The sequence below is a fragment of the Sus scrofa genome, chromosome 7 (assembly GCF_054392235.1).
Source record: "Sus scrofa isolate SSC_HxYL_T2T_F1_AM1 chromosome 7, Sscrofa_HxYL_maternal_Yorkshire_Landrace_v2.0, whole genome shotgun sequence".
NCBI lineage: Eukaryota > Metazoa > Chordata > Mammalia > Artiodactyla > Suidae > Sus > Sus scrofa.
Genome location: NC_139389.1, coordinates 61,328,271 through 61,341,639, shown reverse-complemented (window position 1 = coordinate 61,341,639; position 13,369 = coordinate 61,328,271). Strand labels below are relative to the sequence as shown.

General features: G+C 40.8%; 1 protein-coding gene across 8 annotated transcripts in view; it reads left to right on the top strand.

Moving 5' to 3' along the window:
• The window catches only part of ZNF592 (zinc finger protein 592), a 59,982-nt gene that overhangs the window by 38,957 nt on the left and 7,656 nt on the right, over window positions 1–13,369 (top strand). For 7 of the 8 annotated variants that reach the window (XR_014810387.1, XR_014810389.1, XR_014810388.1 and 4 more), the window contains one exon: window positions 8,521–8,699. The exons of the other annotated variant lie outside the window; for it this stretch is intronic. Coding sequence is in view for 4 of the 7 variants with exons in the window: in XM_084968461.1 (XP_084824587.1) it covers window positions 8,521–8,699 (179 nt within the window). In the remaining 3 variants the exon portion in view is untranslated. The remainder of the gene's footprint in view (window positions 1–8,520; window positions 8,700–13,369) is intronic. 8 annotated transcript variants of the gene reach the window in all.

Sequence of the window (13,369 nt, the reverse complement as noted above, 5' to 3'; positions counted from 1 at the left end):
CTAGACATAGTTCCCAGTGTCTTTTTTTTTTTTGACTGACTCTTCATTTAGTGTAATACTCAAGGTACATACATATTTTATATTTAGCATTTGACAAAATTTGTGTTCTTTTTAAGGCTGAATGGTATTCTGTTGCTGTATATACCATATTTTGTTTATCCATTCATTCAGTAATGGACATTTGAGTTTCTTCCAGTTGTATTATGAATGATGCTGCTAGGAACATGGTGTACAAATATGTTTTCAAAACCCTACTTTTTTTTTGGAAAATTTTTAATTTTTAATTTTTTTATTTGAATGTATAGTTTATTATTTTTTCTTAATGAATTTTATCACATTTATAGTTGCACAACAGTCATCACAACCAAATTTTATAGTGTTTCCATTCCAAACCCTCAGTGCATCTCCCCACCCCTCAACCTGTCTCATTTGGAAACCATAAGTTTTTCAAAGTCTGTGAGTCAGTATCTGTTCTGCAAAGAAGTTCATTGTGTCCCTTTTTTAGATTCCACACGTAAGTAATAGCATATGATGTTGGTGTCTCACTGTCTGACCAACTTCACTTAGCATGACAATTTCTAGGTCCATTCATGTTGCTGCAAATGCAGGTATTTGTTCCTTTTAAAGGCTGGGTAATATTCCATTGTGTATATGTACCACATCTTCTTTATCCACTCCTCTGTCGATGGACATTTAAGTTGTTTCCATGTCTTGGCTATTGTATATAGTGCTGCAATGAACGTTGGAGTACATGCGTCTTTTTGAGTCATGTATTTCTCTGGATAGATGCCCAGGAGTGGGATTGCTGGATCAAATGGTAATTCTATTTTTAGTTTTCTGAGGAATCTCCGTACTGTTTTCCACAGGGGTTGCACCAGTTTACATTCCCACCAACAGTGTAATAGGGTACCCTTTTCTCCACACCCTCTCAGCGTTTGTTGTTTGTAGACTTTTTGATGATGGCCATTCTGGCCTACAATTTTTAAAGGTTGTACTCCATTTATAGTTATTGTAAATAGTGGCTCTATTCCCATTGTTGTACAATATCAATTATTTTGGATATATATCCAGAAGTGGAATTGCTGGATCACACAATAATTCTGTTATTAATTGTGGGGGAAACCCCACATTGTTTCCACAGTGGCTGTACTATTTTTCATTCCTACCAGCGATGCACAAGGTTTCCACTTTCTCCACATCTTCACCAACATTTGTTGTTTTCTATTTTTTTCATAGTAGCCATCCGAATCCCTATGAGGTGACCTCTTCTATTATTTTATTTATTTATTTATTTTGCATTTTTTAGGGCCGCACCTGCGGTACATGGAAGTTCCCACGCTAGGAGCCTACACCACAGCCACAGCAATGCCGGATCTGAGCCATGACACCATAGCTCACGGTAGCGCTGAATCCATAACCCACTGAGTGAAGCCAGGGATCAAACCTGTATCCTCATGGATACTAGTTGGGTTCATAACACACTCAGCCACAATGGGAACTCCACCTCCTTCATTATTTTTAGTGTTAGTGTTATAATGAACTTACTGGTTTCTATAAAGTATATTTATGTATTCAGTCATTCTTTTTGTTTTCTTTTCCATTATGGTTTATTATAGGATATTAAATATAGTTTCCTGTGCTATTATAGTAAGACCTTGCTGTTTATCCATTCTATACATAATTGTTTGCATCTGTTAATCCCAAAGTCCCAATCCTTCCTCCCCCTGCTGCCTCCTCCGCCCCCCCTTGCCCACCACAAGTCTCTCCTCTCTGAGTCTTTTATTTGTTTACTTGCTTTTTATGGCTACACCTGCAGCATATGGAGGTTCCCAGGCTAGGGGTTGAATTGGAACTATAGCCTCTGACCTACACCACATCTCACAGCAATGCCAGATCCTTAACCCACTGAGGGAGGCCAGGGATCAAACCCACAACCTCATGGTTCCCAGTTGGATTCGTTTCCGCTGTGCCACGACGGGAATTCATGCACCACATCTTCTTAATCCATTCATCTGTGGATGGACATTTAGATTGTTTCCATGTCTTGGCTGTTGTGAATAGTGCTGCAATGACATAGCGGTGCATGTATCTTTTTCAATATATTCTCTTCTAAGAATTTTATGGTGTCTTATCTAATATTTAAGTCTTTAAGCCATTTTGAGTTGATTTTTGTGTGTGGTATGAGGTTGTGTTCTAACTTCATTGATTTACATGCAGCTCTCCAGCTTTCCTAAAACCACTCACTGAAGAGACAGTCTTTTCTCAGTTGTATGTTCTTGCCTTCTTTGTCAAAGATTAATTGGCCATAGGTGTGTAAGTTTATTTCTGAGCTCTCTTTTCTGTCTGTCTTTTTTTTTTTTTTTTAGGCCGCACCTGTGGCATATGGAAGTTCCCAGCTAGGGATCGAATCAGAGCTGTAGCTGCAGGCCTGCACCACAGCCACAACAACTCAGGATCCAAGCCCCATCTGTGACCTGCACCATAGCTCACCACAATGCTGGATGCTTAACCCACTGAGTGGGGCCAGGGATCTAACCTGAGTCCTTATGGATACCAGTAGGATTCTTAACTCTCTGAGCCACAATGGGAACTCCTCTCTCTCTCCCTTTTTTTTTTTTTTTTTTTTTTTAAACCTTTTAGGGCATATGGAAGTTCCTGGGCTAGGAGTCAAATTGGAGCTATAGCTTCCAGACTGCACCACAGCCACAGCAACTAGATTCGAGCTGTGTCTGCAACCTACACTGCAGCTCCTGGCAATGCCGGACGGATCCTTTAACGAACTGAGTGAGGCCAGGGATCAAATCTGTGTCCTCACGGATACTAGTCTGGTTCATTACCGCTCAGCCATGACAGAAACTCCACACACTGTCCTGATCTCTGTATCTTTGTAATATTCTCTGAAATCTGGGAAGGTTATGCCTCCAGCTTTGTTCTTTTTCCTCAGGATTGCTTTGGCTGTTCTGGATATGTTGTGATTCTATATAAATTTTAAGATTATTTGTTGTACTTCTATGAAAAATATCATGGATAACTTGATAGAAATCACCTTAAATCTGTAGATTGCTTTGGGTAGTGTGGCCATTTTAGCAATGTTAATTCTTCCAATCCAAGAGCATGGGATATCTTTTCATTTCTTTGAATCATCTTTAATTTCCTTTATCAATATTTTATAGTTCTTAGCACATATGTCTTTCACCTCCTTGGTCAGGTTTATTCCTAAATATTTTATTTTTTTAACGGGATTTTGAAAGAGATGTCTTTCTTTGTTTCTTTTTTTGTTTGTTTTTTGTTTTTTGGCTGCACCTGCAGCATGTGGAAATTCCTGAACCAGGGTTCAAACCTGTATCCCAGCAGCAACCCAGGCCACTGTATTGATGCCAGATCCTTAACCTGCTACTCCACAAGGGAATTCCTGCAAGAGGTGTTTTTTTTTGGGTTTTTTTTTCAGTCTTTTTAGGGCTGCACCACCGCATATGGAAATTTACAGGCTAGGGGTTGAATTGGAGCTGCAGCTGCCAGCCTATGTCACAGGCACAGCAATGCCAGGTTCAGCCACATCTATGAGGCCAGATCCTTAACCCACTGAACAAGGCCAGGGATTGAACCTGCATCCTCATGGATATCAAACCTGCATCCTCATGAAATGTGGGTTCGATGAGCCACTTTCCCTTTCTTATATTTCATTGTTAGTGAAAAGAAGTGCCACCAATTTCCTTTTTTTTTTTTTTTTTTTTTTTTTTTTGGTCTTTTTAGACACCTGCAGCATATGGAGGTTTAGGGGTCAAATCAGAGCTGTAGCTGCTGGCTTACGAACCACAGCCACAGCAACTCCAGATCCAAGCTGTGTCTGCGACCTACACCACAGTTTATGGCAATGCCAGATCCTTAACCCACTGAGCAAGGCCAGGGATCAAACCTTCATCCTCATGGATGCTAGTCATATTCGTTTCCGATGAGCCATGACTGGAACTCCAGTTTCTGTATGTTAATCGTGTATCATGCTACCTTGCTGAAATTCATTTATCGATTCTAGTAGTTTTTGTGTGTGTGAATCTTTAGGGTTTTCGATGTAGAGTATCATGTCATCTGCATATAATGAGACAATTTTACTTCTTCCAATTTGGATACCTTTTTTTTTTCTTGTCTGATTGCTCTGGTTAGAACTTCCAGTGCTGTGTTGAATAGAAGTGGCATCCTTGTCTTGTTCCAGATTTTAGTGGGAAGACTTACAGCTTTTCACCATTGAGTGTTATGTTGGCTGTGGGTTTGTCACAAATATCTTTGATTATTTTGAGATTTGTTCCCTCTATACTGAACTTTGGTAAGAATTTTTATCATGAATGGATGTTGAATTTTATCCAATGGTTTTTTTGCATTTATTGAGATGATCATGTGGCTGTTGTCTTTTCTTTTATTTGTGTGGTGTATCACTTTGATCTGCATGTGTTGAACCATCCTTGTGACCGTGGGATGAATCCAACTTGTTCATGGTGTACGATCATTTTAATGTATTGTTGCTTTACTAATATTTTGTTGAGAATTTTTGCATCTATTTTTGTCAAAAATGTTGGCCTGTAATTTTCCTTTTTGGTAATATCTTTGGTTTTGGTATCTCCTTACTTTGATTCCCAACAAGGTGTCCTGAGTTTGTTTCTTCTTTTTTAAAATTAAAAAAAATTTTTTTCTTTTTTGGCCCATCTGTGGCATATGGTGCTCACAGACCAGGGATCAGATCTGAGAGCCCCAGCACCGGATTCTTTAACCCACTATGCCAGGCTGAGGATCATATCTGTGTCCTGTCACTGCAGAGATGCTGCTGATCCTTTGGCACCACGGCAGGAACTCTGTCCTGGGTTTATTTCTTGTGCTTAAACCTAAAATCAGGCATTTTTCCAAGAATTCAAGTTTTTGGGGTTTTTTTGTTTTTAAGTTTTACTGAGGAATGATATGTACAGGCCACATTCTGGGCACCAGAGATACTTATTTTACTGTGTATATATCATTTCTAGGTGTTTTCGGTGGCCACAACTAAGAAATATAAGTTTTTAAAAAGAGGCAAGAAAGGTCGTGAGTTTGTACTGGTGTTCAGATGTAAGATTTTATTTATTTATTTTTTGCTTTTTAGGACTGCATCCGTGGCATGTGGAGGTTCGTTCCTAAGCTAGGGGTCCAATTGGAGCTATAGCTGCTGGCCTACACCACAGCTCACGGCAACGCCAGATCCTTAACCCTGAGTGAGGCCAGAGTTTGAACTCACAGCCTCATGGTTCCTAGTTGGAGTCTTTTCTGCTACACCGTGATGGAAACTCCAAGATTTTAGTTTTTATGTAATTGATTTTATACTGAAAATCTTGGTTCCTAAGATTTTCCTACTACACAAACACAAATTTCAAAATATCACAACCAGTATTCTTTCTAACAAAAGACAATGCATAAAGCTGAAGTATTTGCACTTCTTCTTATCTTTAGACTATATCATATCAAGAATGTGTAAGTCAAAATGCTTTGTTTTAGAAGTTCTCTTTTGGTGCAACAGGTTAAGGTTCTAGCATTGTCACTGTAGCCACGTGGGTCGCTGCTGTGGCGCAGGTTCAGTCTCTGGCCTGGGAATTTCTGCATTCCCCAGGCGTGGCCAAAAACAAAACAAAGCAAAAATAAAGTCACTGGGAAGAATTTTTTTCTCTACATGGTTATGTCACCAACTTATACATAGTGAGGTAGTTTCTGTTTTTAAATTTTGGGGAATGCTCTTGTTTGTTTAGTTTAACTGTTATATTTTTTAAATTATGTAAACATTTATGTGATTCCAAAGTTAAAATTATGTAACATTCAGAAGATAAATTCATAAAAGTTTTGCTTCTATCCTGTTCCTTCCTTCCCCATAGATAACCATTTTTATTTGCTTTTGGTTTATTGTTATATTGCTTCTTTTTTGCAAATACAAGGAAATGCATGTGCATTTGTGTGTATGTGTATGAGAAAGAGAGATTGTTTCCTCCTTTCTTAGGTAAATTGTAGCATACTTACTCTTCTACACCCAGAACAATACAAAACAACAGCAACAAAACTTTTTTATTATGGGGTGTCCCAAACATATATAAAAGTAGAAAGAATGGTATAATAAACCATCCTCACTCATTTATTTATTTAGCTTTTTTTTTTTTTTTAACAGGGCTGCATCCATGGCATATGAAGAAAATTCCCGGGCTAGGGGTCAAATTGGAGCTACAGCTGCTGGCCTACACCACAGCCATAGCAATGCAGGATCCAAGCCGCATCTGTGACCTACATCACAGCTCACAGCAATGACAGATCCCAGACCCACAGAGTGAGACCAGGGATCAAACCTGCATCCTCATGGATACTAGTTGGATTTGTTTCCATTGTGTCACAACAGGAACTCCTCCTTTCTTTTTTAAGGGGCAGCACCTGTGGCACATGGAGGTTCCCTGGCCAGGAATTGAATCCAAGCCTCAGCTGCAACCTACACTGCAACTGCAGCAATGCCAGATCTTTTAACCCACTGTCCTGGACTGGGGATCAAACCCTAATGAACCTTCTTCTTCTTTTTTTTTTTTTTTTTTTTGTCTTTTCTAGGGCCGCACCTGCGGTATATGTAAGTTCCCAGGCTAGGGATCTAATCGGAGCTGTGGCTGCCGGCCTACACCACAGCCACAGCAACGCAGGATCCTTAACCCACTGAGCAAGGCCAGGGATAGAACCCGAAGCCTCATGGTTCCTAGTCGGATTCTCTAACCACTGAGCCACGACGGGAACTCCTTTTTTTTCTTTTTTTGTTATCATTTATTTATATATATATATATATATATATATATATATTTTTTTTTTTTTTCTCTACTGTACAGCATGGTGACCCAATTACACATACATGTATACATTCTTTTTTCTCACATTAACAGATGGTCAACAAAAACTTGAAACAATGCTCAGCATCACTGATTATTAGAGAAATGCAAATCAAAACTACCATGAGATACCACCTCATAACAGTCAGAATGGCCATCATTAATAAGTCCACAAATAACAAATGCTGGAGGGGATTTGGAGAAAAGGGAACCCTCCTGCACTGTTGGTGGGAACCTTCTTTTAACAGTTACCAACTCAGTGGCCCATCTTATTTCATTTTTATTATTCACCCCACCCCCGTATATTGTTTTTAAACATATCCCAGCATTATAGTATCTGTTACGTTTTAGTATATGTATCTAAAAGATAATGTTTTTTCCTCAAAAAAACATAGATGTAATCATCACATCTCAATATTATTAATAATTCCTTATTATCAAATCTTAATATCAGGAGTTCCCAGGTGGCTCAGCAATTATGGGTCCAGCATTGTCACTGCTCTGTCTTGGGTCACTGCCGTGGTATGAGTTTGATCCCTGGCCTGGGAACTTCTGACCACTCCCCCCAAAAAATCTTAATATCAAATGTCAAACGTTTCAATATTATCATTAGGTCAGTGTTAAAATGTCTGTACACGTGGCTTGCTTGAATCAGGATCCAAATAAGGGCTGTACATTCCAATTGTTGAAAAGTTCTTTTAAGTCCCTTTTATCTCTAAGTTCCCCTTCCTTCTTTGTCTTGTTTTTTTCCCCCCCTCGAAATTTTATTTGTTGAAAAAATTGGTTTGTTTGCCCTGTAGAGGCATCATGTTCTGGATATTGCTGATTAAAGCAGAGATCTTTTCCTGTCCTCCCTAACAACTTATCCCTCTGAACACTCCTCTCACCCTGGGTCAGTGGCCTTTTCAGTGAGTAGTACAGTTGTCCTCTTTTCACTAAGGAGGACTTCTTCCGATGGCAGACACCAGCTCAGTCTCTGGCTTTCCCCCACTGGCTTTCTGGGCCCTCCCCATTGGAGAGCTTCAGAGAGTCTGCCTGTAGGTCTTGTTAGCCTCTGGTTCTCTTCTGGGGCTGAGAGCAAAGGAGCTGCTGCCTATTCTGCCCATTTCTCTGGGTGTATGTGTTCAGTTGTGGCTCAGGACACCCCCCCAGAGTGGGCAGAGAGGGCCGAGGAGATGGAAACTTGGTCAGTCTGCATTGGGGCTTCTGAAGAGTAACCAGGGTAGGCTCAGGTCTACTTTGGAAGTCCCTGAACCGTCTTCTTGAAGGTGCTAAGTGGGAACCTGCTGAGCTAGGGCAGAGCCCCTGGTGAATTTGGCAGGGTCATGAGGTCTTAGAATTTAAGAAGTGCCTTGGGGCGGACTTGATCCTCGGCTAAGCCAGAAGAAGTACCCAGAGTCCTAGATGTAGGACTCATCTTTGGGAAAATAAGGTCAGGTCTGAAAACAAGGTGAGAGGGAAAGCTAGTTTGGGTGTCATTATCACCACTTAATGAGGCTTTCGGATGTCATAGAATCACAGGAGAGTTGGAAGAGAGAATGACTGGGGGAGGAGGTCATTCTGACCTGTGTCCTAGGAAAACCAGACAGCTCTGACTGGGGAGCTACAGGCCTGGGGCTCCTGCGTGAACTGCTTTCTTGGTGTTCTTTCCTAGACTTGCCAGGTGTGCCAGATGCTGCTACCCAACCAGTGCAGTTTCTGTGCCCACCAGCGGATCCACGCCCACAAGTCCCCCTACTGTTGTCCGGAGTGTGGAGCCCTCTGTCGCTCTGCCTACTTCCAGACCCACGTAAAGGAGAATTGCCTGCACTATGCCCGCAAGGTGGGCTACAGGTGGGTGCTACCTGGCTCGCTGTCCTGAGCTTGCCCAGTGTCTCATTCTTTTTCTGGTCCAGAACTCATTTAAGACTGAGTTTTGGTCTTAAAAGGCCTGGGTTCCAGCCTAATAAGACAAGAATGTTGATTGGTATGTGGACAGACGTTTAAAGTATTACTTCCAAAATATATTTGCAAATTTCAGTACTTTCAAATGTTCTCAATTTTTGTTAACAAGTGGAGTTGCAAGATGCCAACTCCAAGGGCTCTATCTAGTATCTTTATGTTGACTAGTTTTTGTCAGTTTGTGAGAAGCAAGCAAAACTTGAAAATGGAAAAAATGATCAGCTTCATGGTGAAACCAAGAAAATTCTATTTTAAACTGAATCTTTTCCATTGCGTTAAACAAATATAAGCAAGAAGTCATTTTCAGGGAGTTCCAATTGTGGCTCAGCAGAAACGAATCTGACTAGTATCCATGAGGACACAGGTTTGATTCCTGGCCTTGCTCAGTGGGTTAAGGATCCAGTGTTGCCATGAGGTGTGGTGTAGGTCATAGACGTGGCTTGGATCTGGCCTTGCTGTGACTGTGGCATAGGCCAGCGGCTACAGCTCTGATTTGATCGACCTGTAGCCTGGGAACCTCCATATGCCTTGGGTGCGGCCCTAAAAAGACAAAGAAAGAAAAAAGAGAGAGAGAAAGATCAAAATGAGAGAGAATGCTCCCTCCAAAATTCATTGATCTGTAATGTAATGTTACAGTGACATAGGTCTCCTTTACTGGTTGACTTGCTTTGGAGTTTCTACATCTGATGTTTTACTTGATCACTTATACTTCAGAAAGTTAAATTTGCCGAAGTTTACTAAGGTTTTCTTCTCTTTAGTGTTAAAATTTTGTATTGATTTAGTTCATTTAATAAAATTTTCTGAGTACTTAGTATTTTTAGCATTGAGCCAGACACTCAGGATACAAAGATGGTTAAGATTCAGCTTCTGGGAGTTCCCGTCGTGGCGCAGTGGTTAACGAATCCGACTAGGAACCATGAGGTTGCGGGTTCAATCCCTGGCCTTGCTCAGTGTGTTAAGGATCTGGCATTGCCATGAGCTGTGGCATAGGCCGGCAGCTGTAGCTCCAATAAGACCCCTAGCCTGGGAATCTCCATATGCTGTGGGGGCAGCCCTAAAAAAAAAAAAAAAAAAAAAAGACAAAACCAAAAAATAAAAAAGAAGATTCAGCTTCTACTCTCAGGTCTGATAGGCTACAAACATGTATATACAAATAATTATGATTCAGAATACTAAGGCCCACAGTTGAGGAATGATCAGGAAAGCTTCATAGAGGAGATATTAGGAGGTTTTTAGATATCAGAAAGGAGGATAGGGAGTTCCTGTTGTGGCTCAATGGGTTAAGAACCCGACTAGTATCCACGAGGATGCAGGTTCAGTCCCTGGCCTCGCTCAGTGGGTTAGGGATCCGGTATTGCCGCGAGGTGTGGCATAGGTTACAGATGCAGCTCTGGTCTGGTGTTGCTGTGGCTGTGGTGTAGGCCTACAGCTGCAGCTCTGATTTGACCCCTAGCCTGGAAACTTCCGTATGCCCCAAGTGTGGCCCTAAAAAGGAAAAAAAAGAGGAATAGCATATCTGGCAAGGGTATAGGCAAGGATACCAGCACACACAGAAGGAGTTCTAAGAATGACAAGCAATTCTATAGATGTAGGTCAGGATGAACTGGAGGGAGGGTGAAAAATGAGACTAGGGTGTTGGCTAGGCCGTGTAAGACTTTGTATTCCTTGGTAGACAGTTGGACTTTATCCAGTGGGCAATGAGGAGCTACAGAAAGATTTGTAGCAGAGGAGTGATCCGGTTAGATCTGTGTTTCACAAAGATCTTTCTGGAAGCTGACATATGTATTAGAGAGGGAGAGACTTGGGACTGGTTAAGAAGCAAGTGTGATAGTCCAGTTGAGACTCTGAAGGATTCAGCTAAAGGATGGCTGTGGAGATGAAGAGAGGGTAAATCTGGGGAGATTTATGAAGTAGGAGTATTAGGGCTTGATGAAAGCTTGCACCCTTACTGGTTGAGGGATGGGGAGGGTTTAGTGATCATCCCCATGTTTCTCTCTTGGTAGAAGCATTTCCAAATTGCATGTTATGGAGAATGGAGAAGCTGAAGTGTGTGGGAAGCTAAACAATCTGGAGACGGGGTTATACAAAGCGCTTGCCACCATGTTGCAGAAGAACATTGCTTGCTTGGCAGCATCCCTGGCTACATTTTTAAAACAAACACTACCTGAACATGTGTTTTTGGCAGTATCCTGCAACATTTGAAAATAGCTTTCTAATTTTGATTTAAGTGTATGCTGCTTGTTTCAAGATCAAATTGAATCTAATAACAATACAATCAACACTTTAATTTTTATATTTGAGTCTTGAATCCAAGAAATTTTCAGTAACACAGATAGATTAACAGCATTTTTTTTTTTTTTTTTTTTTTTTTTTGTCTTTTTGTCTCTTTAGGGCCAAACCCTTGGCCCATGGAGGTTCCCAGGCTAGGGGTCGAATTGGAGCTGTATCCGCTGGCCTACGCCATAGCCAGAACAACACACTATCCGAGCCACATCTGCGACCTACATCATAGCTCACAGCAACGCTGGGTCCTTAACCCATTGAGCAAGGCCAGGGATTGAACCCACATCCTCACAGATGCTAGTCAGTTTTGTTAACTGCTGAGCCACAGTGGGAACTCCCATTTTTTGTCTTTTAATTAAGTATTTTTACTTTCTTCTGTAAGGGTAAAAAGAAACCAAATATCTTAAAGGAAATTTAGTTTATCAAGCCTTTTTATACAAAATATCAGACAAAAAGTATTATGATTCAGCTAGAGGGATTACTGAAGACATCGACATAAAATCTTCAAAAATCTATGGTTGAACTCAGAAGATAGACACACCAACATAATATTGATTATAGTTAAGATCTTCAATTATTAATATTCATTTTTTTGGTCTTTTTAGGGCTGCACCTGCGGCATATGGAAGTTCCCAGGGTAAGGGTCTAATTGGAGCTCCAGCTGCTGGCCTACACCACAGTCACAGCAATGTGGGATACAAGCCACATCTGCGACCTACATCACAGCTCACGTCATTGCTGGATCCTTAACCCACTGAGTGAGGCCAGGGATCGAACCTGCCTCCTCATGGATACTAGTGAGATTCGTTTCCGCTGAGCCATGACAGGAACTCTTACTAATACACATTTTTTTGGTAACATCTTTATTCAGATGTAATTCACGTACCATCTTATTCACCCTATTCAGTGTCCTATTCGGTGGTTTTTTTTTTTTTTTTTTTTTTTTGTCTTTTTGCCTTTTCTAGGGCCGCTTCCCGTGGCATATGGAGGTTCCCAGGCTAGGGGTCAAATCGGAGCCATAGCCGCCGGCAGACACCATAGCCACAGCAACGTGGGATCCAAACTGCGTCTGCAACCTACACCACAGCTCATGGCAATACCGGATCCTTAACCCACTGAGCAAGCCCAGGGATTGAACCCGAAACCTCTTGGTTCTAGTCAGATTCGCTAACCACCGAGCCACGATGGGAACTCCATATTTGGTGGTTTTTACTGTATTCACAGAGTTGTACAGTCACCACAGTCAATTTTAGAATATTTTCATCACCCAAAAAGAAACCCTGTATTTGCAATCCTCTCATCCACCCAGACCTAAATAACTACCAATTTACTTTCTGTCTCATACATAGATTTGCCTCCTTTGGACATTTCATATAAATGGAATCATTTAATATGTAGTCTTAGCATAATGTTTTCATGATTCATCCACGTTACAAATGTTAATATTTCATTCCTTTTTATGGCTGAATGATATGCCATTGTATGGATTACCACCTTGTTTATCCAGTTATCAACCAATCAACGTTTGGGTTGATTCCACATTTTGACTCTTATGAATAATGCTGCTAATGAACATTCATGTACAAGTTACTATGTAACATATATGTTTTCAGTTCTGAGAGTTTCGATTTGTTTATATCTTTGCCAACATTTGTTATTGTCTGACTTTGGATTATAGTCATCATTGTGGGTATAAAGTAGTCATCTCATTATGGTTTCGATTTGCATTTCCTGGAAGGATAATGATGTTGAGCATATCTTCTTGTGCTTTTGAGCCATTTCTAAATTTTCTTTGAAGAAGTATTTATTCAGATTCTTTGCCCATTTAAAAATTGTGTTATTTGGGAGTTCCCATTGTGGCTCAGCAGGTTATGAACCCGGCTAGTATCCAATGAGGATGCCGGTTCGATACTGGCCTTGCTCATGGGGTTAAGGATCCAGTATTGCTTCAGGCTGTGGTATAGTTTGCAGATGCAGCTCAGATCCCATGTTGCTGTGGCTGTGACGTGGGCCAGCAGCTCCAGCTCCAATTTGACCTCTAGCCAGAGAACTTCCATATGCCACAGGTGTGAACCTAAAAAGCAAAAAAAAAAACACTAAAAACCAAAAAACAAAACAAAACCCAAAACTGTTATTTGTCTTTTTGTTGTTGACTTGTAGGAGTTCTTTACGTATTCTAGATATGAGTCCCTTGTCAGATATATGACTTCCAAATATTTTCTCCCATTCTCTAGGTATTTCTGTTTTTTTAGTAAATTATGTTACATTTCACTGAGCTG